At 35.1% G+C, this 23316-nt stretch overlaps 1 protein-coding gene across 1 annotated transcript in view; it reads right to left on the reverse strand.

Moving 5' to 3' along the window:
• Positions 1-22727, reverse strand: part of eIF2D (eukaryotic translation initiation factor 2D) — a 77979-nt gene extending 55252 nt beyond the window's left edge. Inside the window, exon 1 of the mRNA XM_090373822.1 lies at positions 22637-22727. Within this exon, the coding sequence (XP_090229948.1) occupies positions 22637-22692 (56 nt within the window). The 5' untranslated portion in view covers positions 22693-22727. The remainder of the gene's footprint in view (positions 1-22636) is intronic.
• Between the last annotated feature and the right edge of the window lie 589 nt (positions 22728-23316).

Genomic DNA, 23316 nt, shown 5'->3' on the forward strand with positions numbered 1-23316 from the left:
AATGCACTCACTTGCCACCTCACTAAAGATTATAGGGTATATGTCATCAACCCCAGGAGCCTTACTGGCCTGTAGGCTCAAATGTTTTTTTAAAAACTTTTGAGCCTAAAAAAGTTTCATTAAATAAACATGTGAAATTTCAACATCAATAATCACATTTTTTTAAAACTTCACACCCATAATTTCTCATTGACATAAAGGGTTTTTCTTCTGTAAATATCAATGCAAAATAACTGTTGAGTTTATCTGCAACTTCAGCACGGGTATCTAATACTATCCCACGTCCACTACATAAGGGTCCAATCTGATTTGTCATTCTCTTCTTTGCATTTATATATGTGAATTCCTTATCCCCCCCTCTTTGCTCTCTTTGCCAGCAATTTCTAATCTGCCTTTGCCAGCCTAATCTTTTTTGTGGCACCATTACAGATCAATTTGTAGCTGTTATAGGCTTCAGTACTTTTTATCGCTCTAACTTTTCCATGCTGTCTTTTTCTGCTCAAAATTTAGATAGATATGGCATTCTGAAGGACATACGTGATTTTTAAGGGAAAATCATGTTTAACTAATTTAGTAAGCTATTTTGTCAGTTACTCATGAGCTAGATGTAGAGAACAATTTTGACAGTCTATTTGGATTTTAGCAAGGCATTGGACTCAGTCCATTGAAAAGTTATTGTATAAGCTGGAACATGTTGGAATTACTGGAAAAATTCTAAGGTGGGTGGCTGCAGGGCAGAAGGTTGTGATTAATGGATATTCTTCAGAGTGGTGGTAAGTCAGAAATGGGGTCCCATGGATTGGTTCTTGGACAATTGTTGTTTCTGATTTTCATAAATGACATTGACAATGAGATAGAAGGCTTGATGTCAAAATTTGCAAACAATGTAAAGATTAGTAAAGTAATTAATAATCAGTACCAAGCAGTGCTCCTTCAGGATGACTTGAACAGGCTACAAGAATGGTCTGAAAAGTGGCAGCTATGTTTTAATGCAGCAAAATGCAATGCAAGGTCTTACTTGAATAGCAACCCCAAAATAAATTATACACTTGGTAGGGTTGAATTAAAAACAGTAAAGGAAGAAAGCGACTGGGGGTTACATAATATGGACAGATATGAAGTTTTCTGAGCAGCATAAACAGTCCGCCAGGAAAGCCCATGGCATCCTATCGATGATTTACTGAACATTATCCTGTAGAGATATGGAAGTCATAGTCCTACTGTATAAGGCAATTGTAAGACCACAATTGGAATACTGTGTTCAAGTACAGAGACCTCATCTGAAAAAAAGAAATTGAGCTTCTTGAAAGGGTCCAAAGATTTACAACTAGCATGGTGAGATCGGGCAAAAGGGTGACTGCATGAAGCAAGACTCTGTACATATGGACTACAGAGTTTGGAAAAAGGCACTTCAGATGTTTTTTTTTTTTTTTTTGTTCTCGCCTTTTCCCATTATTATATGGGGTCAGCGTTTTTATTGTTTTGGCATGCAATTTTTACGGCCTGATGCCAACCCTCACCCTTTATTCGGGCTGGGGATATGCGGTGGTCATTCCCTGACTTTCTGCATCCTCCGTATTTGGTGGTCACAGGCTCAAATCCCGGTCTAATCAAGAAGCATGTGCTATGCACTACTGCTCCTGCCCACCTGGCTACGGAGGTGCCCACACTTCAGAAGTAATGTGATTGAGGTTTATAATGCTCTGGGAGGGATTAGTAAAATGAATGAAGGAGTAATTTTCACTGTTATACAGAATTCCAGAATTCGGGGGCATAAATTCAACTTACAGGGGAAAAGGTGCAGATTAGATTGTAGGAAGTTTTTTTTTAGTCATTGAGTCGTTGATTGCTGGAACAGGTTGAGTTCACAGGTAGTTGAGGCTGACAGTTTGAATAAATTTAAAGGTCAACTGGATAGACACCTATGCGAGGAGAGAAGGAAATAATTTGTATTTTCTTATCTAGTTGCTTTTTTCCCCCCAGCCAGTGCAGCAAAAACCTGTGGCTTCCTTGCACTATATGGCTATTACTATTACACCTAATATGTACATCAGAAATGAATCTGATGTTGTAATTAGGGCTTACAATACCGGTCAAAATACCAGTATTCGGTATTTTTAATTTATGAAACCGGGATACTGGTGTATTCCAAAAACAAACGTTTTTCTCAATAAATTTTTATGACTATTAATCAAGTAAGGAAAAAACAAGTACAGTACTGTAATTACTTGAATCCAAGTTTCGAATAAACATTTATTACAATAATAAATATTCTGAAAAAAAAAATCATTAAAAATACAGTTATTCCAAAAACAAAAAATACACATTGTTACTACAAAGTTTAGTTATATTGTTATTTTTTAGTTTTTAGGAGCATTAGCAACTAAGGCCATATTGCTCCGGGGATATGCGGCGATCAATTCCCTGACCTTTCCGCATCCTCCGTATTTGATGGTAACGGGCTCGAACCCCGGCCTAATCAAGAAGCGTGTGCTATGCACTGCTGCTGCTCCTGCCCACCTGGCTACAGAGGCGCCAAAGTTTAGTTATGTTTAAGCATCCACACTACCTGTCCGAATAAAGTGAGCTCTTAAGAAACATAAGCAATCAATAGTATGATCATTTAAAATGGATCTAATTATGGTACATACATTATTTGATTAGCCGCAGAAAATGCCCTTTCGGATTATATTCTGGTACTATTGTACTGAGATAATCGTAGATGATCTCAGTCCATATTTTCTAGGCTTTGAACTTTTTTTAGCAAAAATAATTAAAAGTGTTTCATTAATTTCTGACTCAAGTTCATCATTTAAAATCTCATTGGAGTCGGGCAATTTCTTATTTCGGAAAGAATTTGCGGAACACTGATGTTCTGTTCCATGTTGGTCTTCCATGGTTGAATTATGTTCATCATTTTCTGAAGGAGAAAGACGTTTTATTCAGAGAAGTATAATTTTCCCTATAGCATCTTTACTGAGTCTGGGAGAGAGAGCAAAGAGTGGGGATAAGGAATAAAGAGAGCAAAGAGTACAGTTCAGGAATTCCTCATGTATATAAATGCAAGAAGAGAAGGACAAATCAGATCGGATACATATGTAACTGTGTGGAATAGTATTAGATACCCCAACTGATGTTGCAGATGAACTTGACAGTTACTTTGCATCAATATTTATAGAAGAAAAACCCTTCACGTCAATGAGAAATTATGGGAGTGAAGTTGAAAAAAATTGTAATTAATGATGTTGAAATTTCACATGTTGATTTAATAAGAAAACTTTTGCACCCACAGGCGAGTAAGGCTCCTGTGGTTGACAGCATATACCCTATAATCTTAAAGGAGGGGGCAAGTAAGTGCATTGAACCATTAAGGCTAGTTATGAGAGCATCACTGGACTCAGGAGAGATTCTGTTGGATTGGTGTAAATTGGAACATAAAGGCAGTTCTAGGAGTATAACAGGAAATTACCGACCGGCCAGTCTAACTTCAGTAGTAGGGAAAATCATGGAGGCAATGATCAAGGGTGGAATTCAGGATCATTTAGATGGAAATGGAATTCTGTAGGATACACAGCATGGTTTTGTAAAGGGAAAATAATGTTTAACAAATCTGGTTAGCCATTTTGACAGGTCACTTGTGAGCTGGATTTAGAGAATAATTTCGACATTGTTTATTTAGATATCAGCAAAGATACCAATTTATAAAGTAACCACATAAGCGGTTACTTTATAAATTGGAGCAGTGTGGAATCATAGGGAAAATCCTTAGATGGATAGCACCCGGGGAACAGCAACCCCAAAATAACTTATACACTTGGTGGAGCTGAACTAAAGTCAGTAGTGGAGGAACGGGACTTGGGAGTTATGATACGGTCAGACACAAAGTTGTCCGAGAATTGTGGACGGGTTGCAATGTTGCATGGTGTCCTAACGATGATTTATCGAACATTTGCTAGTAGAGATAAGGACATCATAATCACATAAAGATGATTTTATAACCTTTATGTGATTAAATTATAAGCTATTTTTTTTTTAAATTAGTACTGAAAAACTGGTATTTTTGTATCAATACCGGTATTTGAATACCGGAAAAAAGACTGATATCCCGATATTGTAAGCCCTAGTTGTAATCAATACCATATTTAACACATATGAATCATAAATAAGGTTTGAAAACATCATACTGAAATGTAATAAAAATAAAATTCTGGCAAGCAAATTTTATAACAGGGATATATTTTTGATTTTATACATTTGTTACTGGACATTTGTTACTCCAGTAACAACTTGCATATACAGTAAATGCTCGTTATTATTATCAGTCATTTACTATAATCAAAAATAAAAATCTAAAACCATTTATATTATCCTGATCTTGCAATGTGTCATATATCAGGAACCCAGAGAATAAAAAGGCCACCAGGCCAAGAGGGAAAATATGCCCGTTCATCTCAAACAAGATTTGTAATATGTTAAAGAAAAGAGACAACTTTGCAAGAATTGCTAGAGCAACAGGAATCGAGGCAGATAAAATTAAATACACAACATACAGAAACATAGTCACTGACTGCATTCGGTCAGAGAAAAGAAAATACAGTACTACAGTTCTCAACTTACAGGTATCATAACAAGCAAGAAAAAATGGACAGTTTTGAACAAACTATTACTGGGAAGGAAACTGAAATCACGGAGCTACGTTGGAGATGTAGTTGAAAAACAAGGTATTCGTTTCAGATGACAAGCTAAAAGCTACTGCCTTCTGTAACCACTTTAATTCAAGTGTGAATAACCTTTTTCAAGATGAACTTGACTTCAGAGACAATGAAATGAGAGAATATGCCAAGTAATCAGTCAGAAACTCTTTTTTTCTCGTTCCTCTCTCCGATCAAGAGATTTAAGAAGCAGGGAATCAATTGAAAGAAAAAGGAGCCCCTGGCTTTGATGAAATATCTCCGTCTCTGCTGAAAAAGGTCCTTAGCTCAATTCTTATGCCACTGAAGTATATATTCAATCTCTCCTTTCAATCTGGTAAATTCCCTTCACAATTCAAAAAAGCAATAATCATTCCTGTTCCAAAGGGAAACCGTTGTAACTCAATCAACAACTTTCAACCCGAAATTCAACCCGAACAAAAATTACCCGAAAAAATTCTTCATAGCAGACTCATGGGTTTTCTTGAAGAAAATCAGCTCATCCATCAACAACAGTATGCTAAAAGATTCACTGATCTTGAAATTGTTGACTTCTGCTCAAGGATCATTGATAGCCTTGAAAATGAAAAGGGTCACTATGCTATAGCACTGTTTCTTGACTTATCTAAAGCTTTTGATTGCATAAACCATACTATTCTACTTAACAAACTCAATAACCTTGGCTTGAGAGGGAAAATTAACCTTCTCCTTGAAAACTACCTTACCAATCGGCCATTTGTCATAAGAACAAATCAATCATACTCTGACATCTGTTATTTCTCCAGGGGAGTACCTCAAGGCTCACTTCTTGGACCTATCCTATTTGTTCTATACATCGATGAATTTCTCTCTCTTCTTCCATCTTCTCACCTAGTAGCGTATGCCGATGATATTTCCATCCTAATCACAGATAAAGACCCTAATGAGCTCCAACTCAAAATCTCTGCCTTGCTTTCTGTGATGCATAATTGGCTTCAAAAGAATCAGCTTATACTGAATCCAGAAAAATATGGTGTTTAGAACGAAAAACAAACCACTAAATATTGGTTTAGACATAACATACAAAGAAAAACAACTTGAAAGGGTGAATGAAACCAAGTTTCTCGGAATCTGGCTAGATGATAAGCTAAATTGGGCAAAACAAATGATAACCCTATGAAAGAAAACTTCGTCACTAGCGAGAATACTTGCCAGGGCCTCTGCCTGGGTGTCTCCTTCTCTTCTCAGACAAGTATTCCTTTCTTTAATTCAGCCACACCTCACCTATGGAATCATCTCACCAGCCAAGAAAACCTCGCAAGAATCAACTCCATTCTCAATCGATGCGTTCGTTCAATTTTGGGCCTTCCCTGGAACACATCGGTTAGTTCGAGATACAAGGAAGTGAGACTCCTAAGCATCTACCAACTATTGCAGAAAGCCGAAGCAATCCTTGTTTACAATGCTATGAAGACAGCAGACTTTCCCCCTCTCTTCAGATCCTTTTTCATAACCACAGATGAAGAAGAAATATCATACAATCTAAGTAATGAAACCAAACCTGAAGATTCCACTTTTCAGAAAAGCCATAGGTCAGAAAAGCATAAAATACAGAGGTGCTTAAACCTGGAACAAACTTCCTGCAAAAATCAAAAATGTCACTTCACTAAATCAATTCAAGAAACTACTAATTAAACACATCACCAGGGATGTCTGATTCAAATTACCTTCCACTTAACCTGGATTTTAAAAACACCAACATGGAAATAATGTACAAATGTTAAAGGAGGCAATTGGCAAATAGTTTGTAAATTTCTGTGCATGTATCTCATCATTTTTCTTTTCTCTTCTCATTTAATTGTAAAAATGTTCACAATGATGTTATAAGTAGTGATGCTTTTTGAAGTCTTCTGTAAAGAAATGTACAAAAAAACTCCAATTTATTTATGTCTTTCCTGTTGAACATTACCTGCAAAATTTCGGAACTGTACATTTTTCAATTGTATATTTGTATATTCATAATTTTTTAAGCAAACACCCCCTAAAAAGCCACTGGCTTATGTGTTCTCCCTCCCTTTTTGCTCCCAAAAAAAAAAAAAAATGTAACATAAAATAGGGATAAATAAATTATTATTATGTATATAAATACTGCCACTTTATAACTTTATATGATCATACTGTCATTTACTGTTATCATTTTTCACTTCAATTAGGAGAAAGATGTCTTTCAGAAAACCAAAAATTGTATATAATCAGAAATTTGCAATTATTTACAACCTTCAACCATGCCAAATAATGTTTACGGCCCTGCCCCCTTGTTATGTGAAAGTGATGCCTTTTAACTTATAATTCCTGCCACATCTGTAGCCTTCTGGAAAAGAAGTAGAGTGCCCATAAACAAAAGCAAGTGAACAATCAAGAAAGTTATGCTTTTGCTACTGGGCTATACATTTGAGGAATGGAGCAATCTAACACACTATTGTAAAGTTTTACAACTATGTACAAGTTATTGGTGTTTAATTTGCAAACACATTTGAAATTTTCCCACATGTGCTTCATGTGATCTTACATGAAGTAAGATCACATGATTACTGTGCGTATGTATAGTACAGTATCCACTGTCTGCTTTCCATGAACAGATTTGAGTTTAGTTTGCAATTAATGTATGCAGAGGCGTGAACTGAGATTTTTCTTAGAAATGTTACAGAAACATAGATTTAATTTTGAGTGAAAAGAACAAAATTCTAAGTGTAGTCAGAGAGAAGCTGAATTAAAACTGTCCCACTGCCTCTTTTGCATAAACTTTTAAAGAATAGAAAATCACATGAATTAGGAGTGACTGAAAATGACAATTCGAACAGGAAAAGGAAAAGATGTGGAAAGAATGAACAGAATGAACTTGTTGAAGAAGAGCTTCTGAGATAGTTCACAAATGCAAGATTAAAAAAATGCTCCTGTCCATAGAAATATCCTATGGAAAAAGGCAAAGAAATTTGTTAATGAACTCTGTATAAATGGTTTTAAGCCTACAAATGGGTTGCTAAGCAGGTGGGAGGAAAAACACAACATTGTGTACAAAAAAAAAAAGCATCAGAGAAAAATCTGATATAGGTTTAGCACAAAAATGGGTGGAAAATGTCTTACCTAATTTATTGGAAGAATTTAGTTTTCACTGTATTTTCAATACTGATGAAATTAGTGTTTGTTTTAGAGCAATGCCTAAGCCTATTTTATTCAGAAATGAACATTCAACAGCTGGAAAAAAGCAGAAAGAAAGAAAGTGTGACTGTACTTCTTATGTGCAATATAACAGGCAAAAGGAAAAGGAAAACAAAAAGGCTTTTCTTAATTGGTAAAAGTAAGCATCCATGTGTCTTCAACGGGGGGGGGGGGACACTACAAGTTCAATATAAGAGTAACAATTGTATGGATTGTGTGTCAAATTTACATTGACTTTCAGAAGGAACAGGAGAGAGAATTATCACAAGTCAATAAAAAAAAGTGCGCTTACCTTAGACAACTGTACAGCTCATCCAAATGTGTAGCTGAATGTATCATATTTTTTCAGTGAATAAAACGTCCATTGTGCAACTTTTGGAACAAGGACTCAATGGTTTTACCGCGTGCAAGCATTGTACAGAGTGTAATGCAATGAAAATTTATTACACAAATTGAAGAGCAATGATGCCCAAGCTAAGGACATAGCAAAAAGAATTAACTTATTAGATGCAGCACATCTGATAAGTTAAGCAGAATATGATGGCTGGCACTTGGGATTTAATTTCCAAACAATCAAAACCTGTTTTCATAAAGCTGGATTTATTCAGCCAGGTGTTGTGATAAATACTGAAGAAAGTAGTGTAGTGCCAGAGTATACCAGTAATTCATTTAATGTTACATAAAAGTTTGAAGCATGGATAAAAATTGATGAAAATCTTCTGGTAACAAGTGATCTCCTGGTAAAGGATATAGTCGATGGAATTATACCAGATTTTTTTTGTTTTTTTTTTTTTTAGTTAGTTGTTGGTGCATCGGCTTCTGTGGCCATAATGCATCTCCCAAGATTTTTGCAGTACTTTGATCCAAGCCCGAGGTGGGATTTGAACCCGCGACCTTTGAGTTGCCAGGCAAGCACTTTACCTACCCGGCCAGCCCGGTCGGCATTATACCAGATAATCCTGACACTGAGGAAAATTCTGATAATGAAGATATTGAGGTCCAGAGAGTTATGCCAATGACCAGTGAATTTTTAAGTGTTACAGAGTGCATTAGAACTTAAGGAAGGGAAAAGTGAATACTACAAATTACTGTAGAGGTTATAAGAATGTATTGAAAATTTAACTGCCAAGGATTTAAAACAACAAAAATTTGGGAATTTTTTTAAATGGACCAGAATGTTTATAATCTGTTTTTGTATTTATTTAATTTATTTATTATTATTTTTTTATTTGTATTTTGTTTTTAAATTTCTAAACTGAAATTGGTTGATATGTGTTTATATTGTAGTCATACTATATACACTGTACTAGATAATAAATAAAGACTGGTAAGATAAACAACTTTTTATATTTTATCAAAAAACATCCCTCCATTTAATGCTATCGATTTTTGCAAACCAAATGTAATAACAAGTTATGTAACATTACTATCAATCCCACTGTACTATGTAACAAATTACTATCAATGCTTGATAGTTAATTGATAGATGTCTTCTTATCACTTTCTTATTAATGGACTGTCCATTACTTCCAGAAGACTTTCTTTTGTGCATTTCTGCAGCAAAAAATAATATTACAAGCACCAGGGAAAATAAAGGGGGAGGGGAGACTTCATGAAAGCCTATAAGCAAAAAACAAAATATAACAGAGACCAAAACTCAATGGGTGGAATATGGGTGTTCAGACACCACAACCTCCCTACCAGCTTCCTGACAAAAACAGACACACAGGAAAAGGGACCATATGGGTAGCTCTGGCAAGTTTAACTGAACCCATCTTCTTCAACATAACTTTTAACTTGCAGTGATATCCTTCATATGCATCAGAATGACTTTCTACAACAGATCACAGTATCTCATCTTCCTGTGAGCACCCAATGGTTTTTGCAGCACTACTCATGCTACATAGGGCTAACACTGTGTTAGAATTTCTGCACACTGTTCTTGGCCCTAACATTGTCACGACTTTATGCTTGAGAAACTGACAAACACATTTGTTAGTTTCACAACACAGCTGTTTTCTTCATCATTACCAAAGGTGATTATAAAAGGGCACTGCTCTTCTTGGACTACTGTTATTAGTGTATTTCCCTTGGGTTTAGTGCTGTGCCCATTGTTGTTTTCTATATTTAGTAATGATATTGATAAAGGCATATCAGACAATGTCTAAGTTTGCAGATGATACAAAAGTTGGAAGGGTGGTTAATGACAGTAATCAGGTTATGCTACTGCAACAAAATCTAGAAAGATTAGACAGGTGGGCTGAGTAAAGGCAACTGAAATTCAACACTGATAAATGCAAGGTACTGCATATGGGTAGTAGCAGTAATCTCAGAATAACATTAACTGTATGGTACCACAATCAGGGTGGTGGAGAATTAAAAAGACCTGGGGGTAATTGTGCAGTCAGAAAGTTTTCTAAGCATGAAAATGGACAGTTAGGACAGCTCATGAGGGTTTTGTCAATGATATACAGGAACTCAAGAGGGATAAGATAAAGTTTGTTTATCCCAGAGCTTCTTAAACTTTTTTCACCCACAATCCCTTTTTACAATGGAAAAATTTTTGCAATCCCTGGTACATATGGTCCAAAACAAACCTCTATCAGACAGGCATAACCTAAAATTTACATTTTTTCATACAATTACAATATATTATTATTATTATTATTAGCCATATGATGCAAGGAAACCTGAAACATACTGCACCAGCCAAAAAAAAAAAAAAAAAAAAAAAAATTCTGAATTTACCCTGTGAGAGAGAGAGAAAAGGAATCACAAAGAAAAAGAATGATGATATCCAGAATGATGGTGTGCCAAGCCCATACTCACCAGATGTGAGCATGAGGATAGGTGATTATTAGCAAGTGTGTCACACATTCCTTCCTTAATACACTTATCTCTACCTTGTACATTGAGGTACATATTGTGGTATTAAACAAAAACTTTATTACACTAAAATTTATAGTTTTACAAAAAATATTCCCTTTCAAAAAATACAAACATAAAAAAATACAAAAGTGCAACTAAATATGTAGCAAACAGAAGAACAACCATAAATGTAAAATTCTTTAATGAGATGGATGAGCTTGTTTATTTCGGCACAATAAATTAAATCTTGGCAAAATTTTTGTTTAATGCAGGTCTCATAGCAACTTCAATGTTGTTAAGGCTAGAATGTTATTTCGTTTTCATTAGAACCAACGTTGAAGATGCTGACTCACATAAATAAGTGGTGGCAAATGGTAGAAGTGCTCTCATTGCCAGATCAGAGAGTAGTGGATATTCATCTTTAACCTGAAGCCAAAAAGCATTTAAAGATTTCTTCGAGAATTCAAGCTTAAGCTTTCCATTGCTAGAAAGCTCTGCAAATTCTTCTTGAGCCTATACAATGAGAGATGTTTTAACTCCTCCATTTGTACAATGAATGGGTTTTGAACCCAATCAAAATGATCAGTTTTAAAAAATGGAAAAAAATATTTAACTGATTTTCCACGCATATCAAATGACCAAGTTATTTGTTATTATTTGGTTTTTAGGAGCATTAGCAACTAAGGCCATATTGCTCCGGGATATGCGGTGGTCATTCCCTGACCTTTCCACATCATCCGTATTTGGTGGTGACGGGCTCGAACCCCGGTCTAATCAAGAAGCGTGTGCTACGCACTGCTGCTCCTTCCCACCTGGCAAATGACCAAGTATAATCTGCTTTATCAGATTAAAACTGAAATTATTTCTACTAATAAACTCATCCATGCATGAAAACATTTCAAATGAGTCATTTTCCATTTCGCTCTTCCACATGTTTATTTTTTTCATAAATGTTTGGACTATCTTTCAGAAGGAAAATATTAGTGTTCTCTCCCTGCAGAGACATATTCTCATATATATCTGATAAATAAGATAATTTTCAAAGCCAAATGTCATTGTGAAAAAGTTTTGCAAAATCCAAGTGAATTTCAGACAAAAATAACACTACTTTATTTTTTAACTCTATTAGCCGTCTCAAACTTTGCTCCCCCCCTTGGCAACCATCTTACTTCCATATGCAACAACAATTTATCATAATTGGATCCCATATACTTGCATAGATTTGCAAAAAGGCAGCTATTAAGTGCACGACATTTAATGAAGTTGATAACTTTTACAGCATCTTGTAGTACAATATTTAGATCAGCAGAAATGTTCTTAGCCACAAGTGCCTCTCGACAAATTACACAATGAATAAAAGTAATGTTTATTAACAGCAGATTTAATTCTGGCTACAAATCCAGCATTCTTTCCTATCATTGCTCCAGCACCTACATACACTAATGTAGTTACTCCATTCTAGACCTTCTTCCTTGAAAAATTCATCTACTTTCTGAAAAATATCTTCACCTGTTGTAGGGCCATGTAATGGCCGGCAGAACAATAAGTCTTCATGTACATTGCCATCATAATAATATATGACATGTTAACAGTAGGGCTAAGCCTGAAATGTCTGCCAACTCGTCCAGCTGAATAGCAAATTTGGAACTTTCTTTAATTCTTACAATAAGTTGCTGGAACTGATCATTGCTAATTTCTGAAATTCTTTTACTGAACATGTCATTTGACAAAGGAATTTTATGTAATTTGCCTGCATATTTTTTTCCATGTTTCTGTTATTTGTACTGCAACAGGCAGAATAAGGTCTTCACCAATCGTATATGGTTTTTAGCTTTCGTTATTAAATATGACACTTCATAAGATGCAATTAAATATTTTTCTTGAACACTTACATATTTTTCGAAAAATTGTTTTTCTTGTTCAAGGAGTTTAAGAGCCTTTCAAAATACTCTACTGGTTTACAGTTAAAATTAAGAAGACATCTTGAGATGTCTTCTTAATTTTGCAGGCTTCAAACTTTCATTGGCCAAAGTTTCGTTAGAAATTAAAGACTGGTTGCTGTTCATCATGATTACAGTTAAAAGCAAATCCATATTGGGAAAACAATTCATTATATTTCCTCTTTTTTGTACGTGCGAGTGTGCCCTTATTTGATTCTTGTGTCATTTTACTACTTCCTGATATTTCAGCATCCATCACATCATCATCTTTTCCTGTTTTGTCTTTTTAAACTAAATTTAACCATTTATCCATAATGATAATTAATTTTATCATAGTTTAAATTTTCAGTACTATTAAAATTCAAATACTGTTACACACTAGTTTCCCACGATGATAAACTCACCCAAAAAATGTTGAAGGATCGCATGAAAATCAACAATCAGATCGCCCTGCATGAATAACAACTGAGCTGCTTTCAATTATGTTTGGAACAATAGCTGTTTGTAGTACAATGGTTACAAGGAAAGTTTTGCAGTGTGTTAGTTCTAAGAACAGTAGAGACTTTAGGTGGGTGTAATTTCAAAGAATGTGTCAAGAGGGGGGAGAATAGTAATAATCATTAATGGAAATGCAGCAATTGTTGAGCACAATTCAATTAAAAATATCAAGTATGGCATCATGGTCGCAAAATGAAATTCGTGTAGTTATACGATACAATTTCGCAACAGGTTTGTCAATAGATGAAAGCATAAATGAAATGTAATTCTTCTAATTTTTGTTTACTTCTAATTCATATTTACCACTAAATCATGACATCATACCATTACTCTCAACACCTCTTTCGGATACTAATCGTAATTGTACCGGCTCAGCCAGCAAAGTTATGCCACCATACTTTTGTAAATGTGATTCAAATTCTGACTGTTGTGTAAGTCCACACTCTCGACTGTAAGTGCAGGTGCAAAACTCTAATAGCTTATATTAGTTACCTTTTCAAGAAAGGGTGATTAGTAACTCCATTAGCCTTTTAAAATTTTTTATTTTTCCTAAATTTCTGCAACCCCCTAAAATTTTTAATGACCCCTAGAGTTTAAGAAGCCCTGGATTATCCTATTATAAAAGAAAATGGTTAGGCCACATCTTCAGTACTGCATACAGGTAGAAGCCTCATTTTAACAATACATCAAATAAATATCAGTTTATTGGTCATCAGTTCATCATTAAGATATATACAAAAGCACAGCAGGAAAGAGATACCCTGAATGACATACCTGAATATGTTGGAGGTGCTTACACCGAGATAAAAAATGTATAGTGGAAACGGAAAGAATAGACATATTCAATTTCTTACATACAAATACGCCACTTACAAATACGATACCTGGATACGCCACTGCACAGAAAAGAGCTTTATAAACACATTTTTAAACATGATAATAAATTATAATCTATAATTTTAGAATGTTATTCTTTATTTAGAATATTAGACTTTAGAATGTTAAAAGATAACATCAATGTCACTATTATTTACAAAGTTAACAGCTGAATATGGAAGAATCAATTATCAAATTTTATTCCACTTTACAGGGAATAAAAGGAACATCCAGATTGGTGTTTTTCTGGCAGATTCTGAAACGAATGACAATAGCTCTATGTAAAATAAATAAGCAAAAACTAATTATATATACAGGGTGTTTCAAAAATGATGGCCAATAATTTAAAGGTGAAAAGTACAAACTAAAATAAGCAAAAAAGTCCCAGTGAACATCGGGCTGCAAATGAACCATTTTTGAGATAACGCACATTTTCTGTTAAGATCCACCACTGACTATGGGAGCAGTAGTTTAGCAAAAAGCTGTAAATTTTACTATGGGTGGTTTTATTAAACATAAGATAATACATTTTAATTTTTGGTTTCAACACCACAGGATTTTACAGATGTTACATGTTACAGGATGTTACAAAAGGTGTTCAAAATGCTGTCCTTACATCTATACGCAGCTTTGTAGTCTTCTCTGCATTGAGTTGGAATGCCTGAGAGGATTCGCAACTTAGAACTAACATTCTAAGTTGCAAATCCTCTCAGGCATTCTTGGGTTATTTTTGATTTGCTGAAAGGCTCCTTCTATCAGATGCTGCAATTCTGCAGCTGTGTTAATGTCAGAAATGTACACCAAGGTTTTTACATGACCCCAGATACAAAAATCTATAGGATTTAAGTCTGGTGATCTGGGAGACCCACCTCTACCTATCCACCATTGACCATACCTTCTAGTTAGATACTGAGTCACAACTCAAGCAAAATGTGTGGGGCACCATCATGCATAAATCACATGTTCTGGTTGCTGAAGCGGAACATTATCATCAAGGAGGTCTGGATGAACATTCTGCAGGAACTGAAGGTACAGCTCTCCTGTTAACCTGTTTGGCAGAAACTGTGGTAATATTAGACGGTCTCCTAGTAGTCCCGCCCAGACATTCAACGAGAAACATTTCTGATGTTGTGACGCATGAATTTCATTAGGATTTTAGTCAGACCAAACGTGACAGTTATGAAAATTAAAAATACTATCACGAGTAAACCCAGCTTCGTCAATGAACAAAATGTTGTTTAAAAGGGGGGGGGGTCAGGACACACTGTTGTCGCATTCACTGACAGAAGTTCACTCTAGGAGGGTAGTCTGTATTGCTGAGACCTTGTACACAATGGATATGATAGGGGTACAGTAACTGGCAATGTAAAATTCACTACACACTGCTATGACTCAGTACGTGCTCTTGCAGAGCAACCCTCCTTGTCAAAATTCCTGGATTTCTTTCTATTCTTTCTAAAAAAAAAAAAAAAAAAACAGGTATAATAATAGGATGGGGGGAGAGAGAAAGAAAATAAAATCTATACAGTAAACAACTAATAGCTATTTACTGTATAGATTTTTTTTTCCCTATCTCTCTCCCCATCCTATTCTTATCCTGCTTTTTTTTTTTTTATTTTATTTATTTAATTACTTTTTTTTTTTTTTTTTTTTTTTTTTTTTGTTTGCTGGCACTGTGGAAATTAACATAGTGCGGGATAAATTGCCAGGGTGAGATTTGGGTGGGAGCTAGAGGTTTTTTTTTTTAGTATTTATTTATTGTTATTATTTTTTATTTTTTTATTTTTGTTGTGTTTGCTGGTACTATGTAAGTAACTAAGTGTGGGATTGTGGACCAGGAAGGGTTTTTTTTTTTCTCTCTGCCCATAGGAGTAGGAAGCTTTGATTCCTGAATACCTGTGCGGGGAGGAGAGATTTATTAGTTTATTTTATTAATATATAAATATTTTTTTTTTGTAAACGTTATTTTTTATTAGTAATTTTTTTTTTTTTTTTTTTTCTGGCTCCCAGGCTTGGGCGGCTTGGGGTGGGATTGCTGGCGCCCTCTGGTCTAGCACTTCTACCAGAGGATGCGGGAATTTTGTGCGGTCACCACAGACAGTACAGTAGACCTAGGCCCAACTCCATGTTCATAAAGACGAGCATCAGGTAGCAGTTATCCTCGGTGATGACTGCTCTCTGGTGGCTGGGTATTCTGTATAAGGATAATAAAATCAGGGATACCAGGTGGATTTGGACAAATGTCTAGGGGCCACCAAAGACAATAATAATAATAATATTCTTTCTAACACCCTTTCTTCAACATCTTTCTGGGCCTACCTGCTCATACTCCATGTGCGAAGCGCCCATGTTCTCTAAGGCATAGATGTACCCTGGTGAATGCGTACCTGTTGGGCTGCCTTTGGAGGGGAAATGCTTCTTGGTACAAACGTGCACTCTTGAGTGCACTGCCATTGGCTTCACCATACATGAAGTGCATGTCCGCATACCCTTCGTTGCTGTAACCTCTTTCCATGTTGACTATCCTTTGGCAAGTACTAGTATACCTGCTACATCTCAGAGCACTGAGACAGGGAAAAATGGAGAGAATGAGCATAACCTAACCTAAACAAACAAGTCAGTAGTTGATCCCAACTCTGTACAGTTCATCTTGTTAGTGTTGGATCCAAACCAGAAATGTGCAATATCTCGAAAACGATTCACTTAAGGACCCATGTTTACTAGGCTTTTTTGCATATTGTAGTCTATATAGTTCACCTTTAAATTATTGACTAACACTTTTGAAACACCCTGTATAACTAAAATCTACCCCAACACTTTAAATGGATATTACTAAAAGCTGTCTTCTGGAAAATCTTAAATCAATAAAAACACAATGATGCAAATGTTGCACATTGTATGGAAAAGAGAGAACTCGAAAATTGTCAAATTTGAGTTAATAATAGGAGGATGCACAAGCTTGAACTCCACATCCTGGAAAACATGAAATACTTAACTCCAATTTTGAGCCAGTAGAGTGCAGTTGTGTCACTTTTCTACTAAACAGGTATCACCACTGGTCACAGTAGAAAAGTGACACATCACAGTTGTAACAGACAAGACTGTATTTATTGTGCTGGTAAAACAACACTTTTTTAATTGTGACTGGGTGATGGGGTGATGTTGCCTTATTCTATTACAAATATAAATTAAACTGCTATAACTTTACAATTTTAGAACTTAAAAGTGATAAAAGTACAGTGTTTCTTCTGGCACGATGGTGAAGGTAACTGGGGAGGCCATAGAAATAGACAATCGCATTTACAAATATTTAGAAGAGACTGGCAGATCCGTGAACAGTAAGAATCTTGAGATTACCTTCTACTTAGACAACTGCAGTGGACAACAGAAGAATAAATTCACTGTTGCCATGAACATGCATGCTGTATCTACTTGCGTATTGTCCATCACTCACAAGTTCCTAATTACAGGACATACGCAAAATGAATGGGATAATGTACATTCATGATAGAAAAATCCGTAAAGAAAGCATTAAAATCAGGACCAATTTATATTCCTTGGCAGTATGTTATATTAATATGTGCAGCAAAGAAACAAGGGAACCCGTATAGAATAACTGAAATGACTCATGATGATTTCATTGATTTTAGAAACGTTTGTCAGCATTATGGGAACAACTCAAAGATGGAAGATAATGAAAATGTAAAGTTAGGCGAAATCAAGATACTGAAGGTTGAAAAACGTAGTCCCAGCACATTCTTCATAAAAACATTGTACGAGCAGGAGGACTACAAAAAAACTGCAACTAACAAGAGACGTCAGTAATCTCAGGGTAAAACTATCGAAATGAAATCAGCATAAACCAAGAAGATACAAGTTTCGGTTTAAAAAAAAAAAAAATCAGATATCCTGGATCTGATTAAAAAAATCAGATCCCTAAAAGTTACGAACCATTTTATGTTTCGGCATTCAAACCTTAAACCTTGTTTTGATTAATAAGACAATTATTGTATTTTTTTTAATTTTTCATTTCAAAACATTTTTATTAATTAACAAAATATGCTATTTTTGTCTAAACTATTTCAAAATGTTAATTTTTCTGTACCTTACCTATAGAAAAATGTCACAACTGAAAAAACATAAATAACAAATAAGAAAAAGTGACAAGTCATGGTATGGCCTCTATGGTAACAAATTTGAAAATAATATTTATAAAATCTGTTAGAAAGGTTTATTGCACTTTATCAAATTGGTAATTTTTTTTCAAATCTATTATTAATGCCCGCAATTGAAGTGAAACCTTATTTGGTTTCAATGTTTTTGCTTTTCTGAAAAATCACATTTTTTGAGCTGTGTCACTTTTTCATACGATATGCAATATAGCACCTAATGTAAATCTATAGAGATTATTATTATTATTAGAAATATGGTACAAGGAAGCCTGAGGCTTATGCTGCACCAGCCAAAAAATTTTCTGAATCACCCAGAGAGAGAGAGAGAGAGAGAGAGAGAGAGAGAGAGAAAGTAGAAGGGAATCACCTTTTTAATCTATAAAGCAAAGTAAACTAATATTAATATGGGCAAAATGATGCAAGGAAACATTTTACAATGTTCTATTATACTTTAAGCAATTGTTGGCCACTAAACTTCTAAACACAAAGGGGGGGTAGAACACAGTTCTGAAATTTTAAGTGAAATTATATTAATAATTTATACAGGGTGTTTAGTGACATATGGATAGTACTTTGATGATTGATTCAGCATATGAAAGTCATATGAAAACAATGGAAAAAAAAAAGTTCACACAAATGTGTCAGATTCTGAATAGTTATGGAGCTATAGCTGTTTAATTTTTCTTCTTATTTATTATAAAAAGAATAAAAAATACTGTATATAAGAACACATGTACCTAGTATTAATAAACATTTACTAGGTATGCACCTGCTTATTTTTATTTATTATTTTTAATATTTAAAACTCAGTCATTTTAAAAATTCAAACAGCCACAGCTCTACACCTGTTCAGAATCAGACATTTATATAAACTATTTTTACTGTTTTCAGGTCCTGAATTAATCTTATTCTTAAAGCATAACCCCCACAAGTGGTGCCATGCTTTAAGGATATATATATATATGGTGACTAGATACACAATGATATATAAATATATATATATATAGTAGTGACCAGATATCTAAAATTTAGGGGTTCTATCCCAATTTTTACATGTGTGGCAAGCTAAGTTTGAAGTCTGCCATTAAACAGGATTTTTTAAAAATTCAAGGCTGGCCAGTAGCTAAGGCAGACGTGATTCCCCTACATATCATATATTCCAGCATATAAGTCAACATATTTTCTGCTTTGAAAATTCATCCTAATCACGTACCACACAAGTCAGCCCCCTTTTCCTTAGTCATCTTTCACATCTCCGGTATTAGAGTAAAATCTGCATTAAGAACAGTCCACTTTTGAATTCAATTATTTCTGCTCTCTCTTCTAAAAGTTTACATCATGACATTTCATTACACTTAAATGTAAACTAAAGAAAGCAGTAAGCTATACAGTGTTCCCTTATGTAGAAAACAAAAACTTACAGGCATAGATGATATCGTAATTTTTAGTGATGCTATATGTGTATGTTCAAGGCTTTGATTATGTAACCATTCCTTGTTGTCTGTTTAGTACTACACTGCAAATTGGTTTCTCAGTGAATAATGCCCCAATATATAAGCTTATTTTCTTTTCGGGAACTCAAAAAGTAAACCTGCATGCATAACTCTTAAATTCTATGAATTGTTTTCATCTGGTGAAGAACAAAACCAATTCTTGGGTTTTAAGAGATAAGAAACAACCTATATATTTTGTATAAAAATACATATATAATAAATTGTACATATATTTGTATCTTTCTAACCCTAAACACATGCTTTAATTCCGATTAGTATTACCGGTAGTAGTGGCAAATGGTGCAAGAAATTAAGTTTATAAAGCAAAGAGACATTAATAGAATACAAGCTACAGAAATGAAATTTTTAAGATATGTTAAAGGATGTACAAAATTAGATAAAATACCAAATGTAAATATTAGAAAGGAATTAAAGATTTACTCAATTAATGGAAAAATTATAGAATATAGACAAAGATGGAAAGAACATGTAGAAAGAATTGAAGACAATAGATACCCTAAATTATCTTATACATATAGAGCAAAAGGAAAAAGAGACAGAGGAAGACCAAAGAAAAGATGGGCAGACCTCTTCGAGATTAGAACAGGCAGGTCGCCTAATCTATGAAGGAAGATAAGATAAGATAAAGCATTAGCCAAAAAAACTTAAAACATCACCTGTTCATCCCCTCCAGTAATTTGTCTAGTTCTTCCTTGAATTTAGTCAAACTACCCACTTCCACAACAACAGATCGAAGTTTGTTGCAATGATCAACCACCCACTAGCTAAAAGTAAACTTTGGCACATCTATTCTGCACCCATCCATCCGTAATTTGAATTTATGTCCCCTCCTGTGTGTAGTCTGAGTAAAAGGAAGAATGCCTTCAGCACTGAGCTTGCTCAATCCATTCAAGGCTTTAAACACTTCAATCAGACCACACACTGCAGGTAGCTAGTCTCCAGATGCTACAAGTTGCAGAACTGAAGTCTTTCTTGGTAAAACCACCCTTCTGTTTCCTTCATCAATCTCATTGCCCTTCTCTGCACCAATTCCAGCAAACTTACATCCTTCCTAAAACGAGGCCTCCGGACTTGTATGTAGTACTCAAGATGTGGCCTGACCACTGCCTTATACAATGGGATAAGGACCCTTTTATCCCTGCTAGCAAAATTTCTGTACATCATTAATGAAACTCCATGTGCTGTCATGGAAGTCTGTCTGCACTGCTCAGAGAACTTCATATCTGACTGCACAAGGTCTTTTTCATTTTCCACTACCCTGAGTGTAGTACTGCATAGTTTGTACATTAATTGGGAATTACTGCTACCCATATGCAGTACCTTGCATTAGTCAATGTTAAACTTCAACTACCATTTTTCAGTTCATCTGACTAATTTTTCCAGATCTTGCTGCAGTAGCTTACCTTGATTACTATCATTAACACTCTGCCAACCTTTGTGTCATCTGCAAACTTAGACATTAAGCCCGATATACCTTCATCAGTATCCTGAATAAATACAGAAAACAACAATGAACCAAGCACCGAAACCCTGGAGGGAGGGGTCTCCACTAATAGCATTAGTCCACGAAGAGCAATGTCCACTGATAAATACTCTGTCTTCTCCCACTCACCCATACCTTTATCCAGAGCAGTAACTTGCCATTGTAAAAATTGGAACAGTAGCTCTGTCCCAATTTTTACAAGGTGTAGTGCTAGTCTGAATGATGCTTGAGACAGAAAGTTTCCTTAAGTAAAGCTGGCATAAAGAGAATCTCTTGAATGGGTCCCTGGCATATCGACACCATCTGCAATGTTGGTGGTATTGCTTAACTCCCGTGTGGTTGTAGTGCCCTCTCTTAGTCACAACCCAATAGGAACATATGTTTCCATACATAAATGGATTACATACATTGCTAGATTATTCAATAGGCACTGGAGGCATTGCCTTATGACTCACTCAAGAATATTGACTTATGTAAGCAGTATTACTGAAAAAAAAAAAAATAATAAATAAATAATAAAAACAGTGATTATGGATACACCGGAGGAAGTGGATTCTTTTGCTTGAATCCATCCCAAATTACTGGAGTAAACTACCCTAACCTTTTTTTCACTAGCCAAAAATGAAAGTCTATTTAAAAACCCATACTTCTTTTGCTTTCTATTCTGCACTCATCTTCAAATCCGACTCGAATTTGGCCGTGCCCACAACGCAGTAACAAGGTGTACCCATAATCTGGAGTTCAGCCAAAACAGTTTATTTTGTTATTCTAAGAAATTAAAATACAATAATATTTGTATGTAACTTTTACATCTATCTTCACTTGTATAGTTAATTTGATACATACTCATCTTTTTTGTCTTCCAACTATGTGAATCCTAAGAGCCTACTGACTGGTGCAACTGCCACATGCATAGTGTGGCTGTGTGATAAGAGTTATTGCAAAACCTGGGTGTCAAGGGGGCACCCAGAGTGTCGTCATCCGTCACTGATTACAAATTCACAACGGCGAAACTACCATAAGGCACATGGATGTTCTGTTCGAGAAGCTAGCTACAGTTGGGGGATACAACCCAGTGGCTCACATCTGATATGTGCTTGGCACACCCAGGGTCCTGGCTGGATATAATCATTCTTTCTTGATGATTCCCTTCTACTTCTCTTTCTTTCTCTCTGAATAATTCAGAATTTTTTTTTTTTTTTGGCTGGCGCAGCATAAGCGTCAGACTTCCTTGCACCATATGGCTAATAATAATAATATGCAGTAAAGAAACTATTATTCCTTTCCAATGTTATAGTTTCGTTACAGCATAGTATACATTTTTTTAAATAGTAACTTAGCAAAACAAAGTAACAAACCATTAATATAAAAATGACTCGTATGAAAAATAAATCACCTTTCAGATCCTTTCATCTGAGAATTCGTTTTCACTTTAAATGGTTTGCGAAACATAGCTGCCAAAGTCACTAAGTGATATTTTGTTTTAAATATTACTTCCTCTTATAATGATATATAAATGCAGCATACGGTTTACACAAAATGCATTTTAACTTATACAAAAAAAAAAAAAATCTATTGAACAATAACGGTTGACATCAGTTAATTCAGTAAACAGGCAAAATCAGCCAGACCTCCGTTTTCAGAACACACATGTTTGTACCCTACATATCCCTTTACAGATGTGCTTTCTCCAAAAACGCTTTTTGGAAATCAAAGTGCTGCACCCTGTCAATGAAAAATATCGGTAAACCATATAATTTCGTCATTATTTTACACATAATACTGTATGTGTGTATATCGTACAGTGTATTTTTAACCATGTACATGCTAATGCTAATAATTATTAGCATTAGCATTAGTAGCGGCATTTGATGCAAGAAAGCAAGCTTATGCAGCATCAGCCAAAAAAAAAAAAAACCCCACTTCCAGTTCACCCCTCTGTTCGTTCAAAATACCTGTCCAGCTGAGCCTTAAACTTATTTAGGCTATCAACCTCCACCACGAGGGATGGAAGTCTGTTCCACCAACCAACCACCCGCTGGCTAAAGGCAAATTTCCGCACGTCTATCCTACATC

The sequence above is a fragment of the Mastigoproctus giganteus genome, chromosome 5 (genome assembly GCF_048544385.1).
Source record: "Mastigoproctus giganteus isolate SK-2022 chromosome 5, ASM4854438v1, whole genome shotgun sequence".
Taxonomy (NCBI): Eukaryota; Metazoa; Arthropoda; class Arachnida; order Uropygi; family Thelyphonidae; genus Mastigoproctus; species Mastigoproctus giganteus.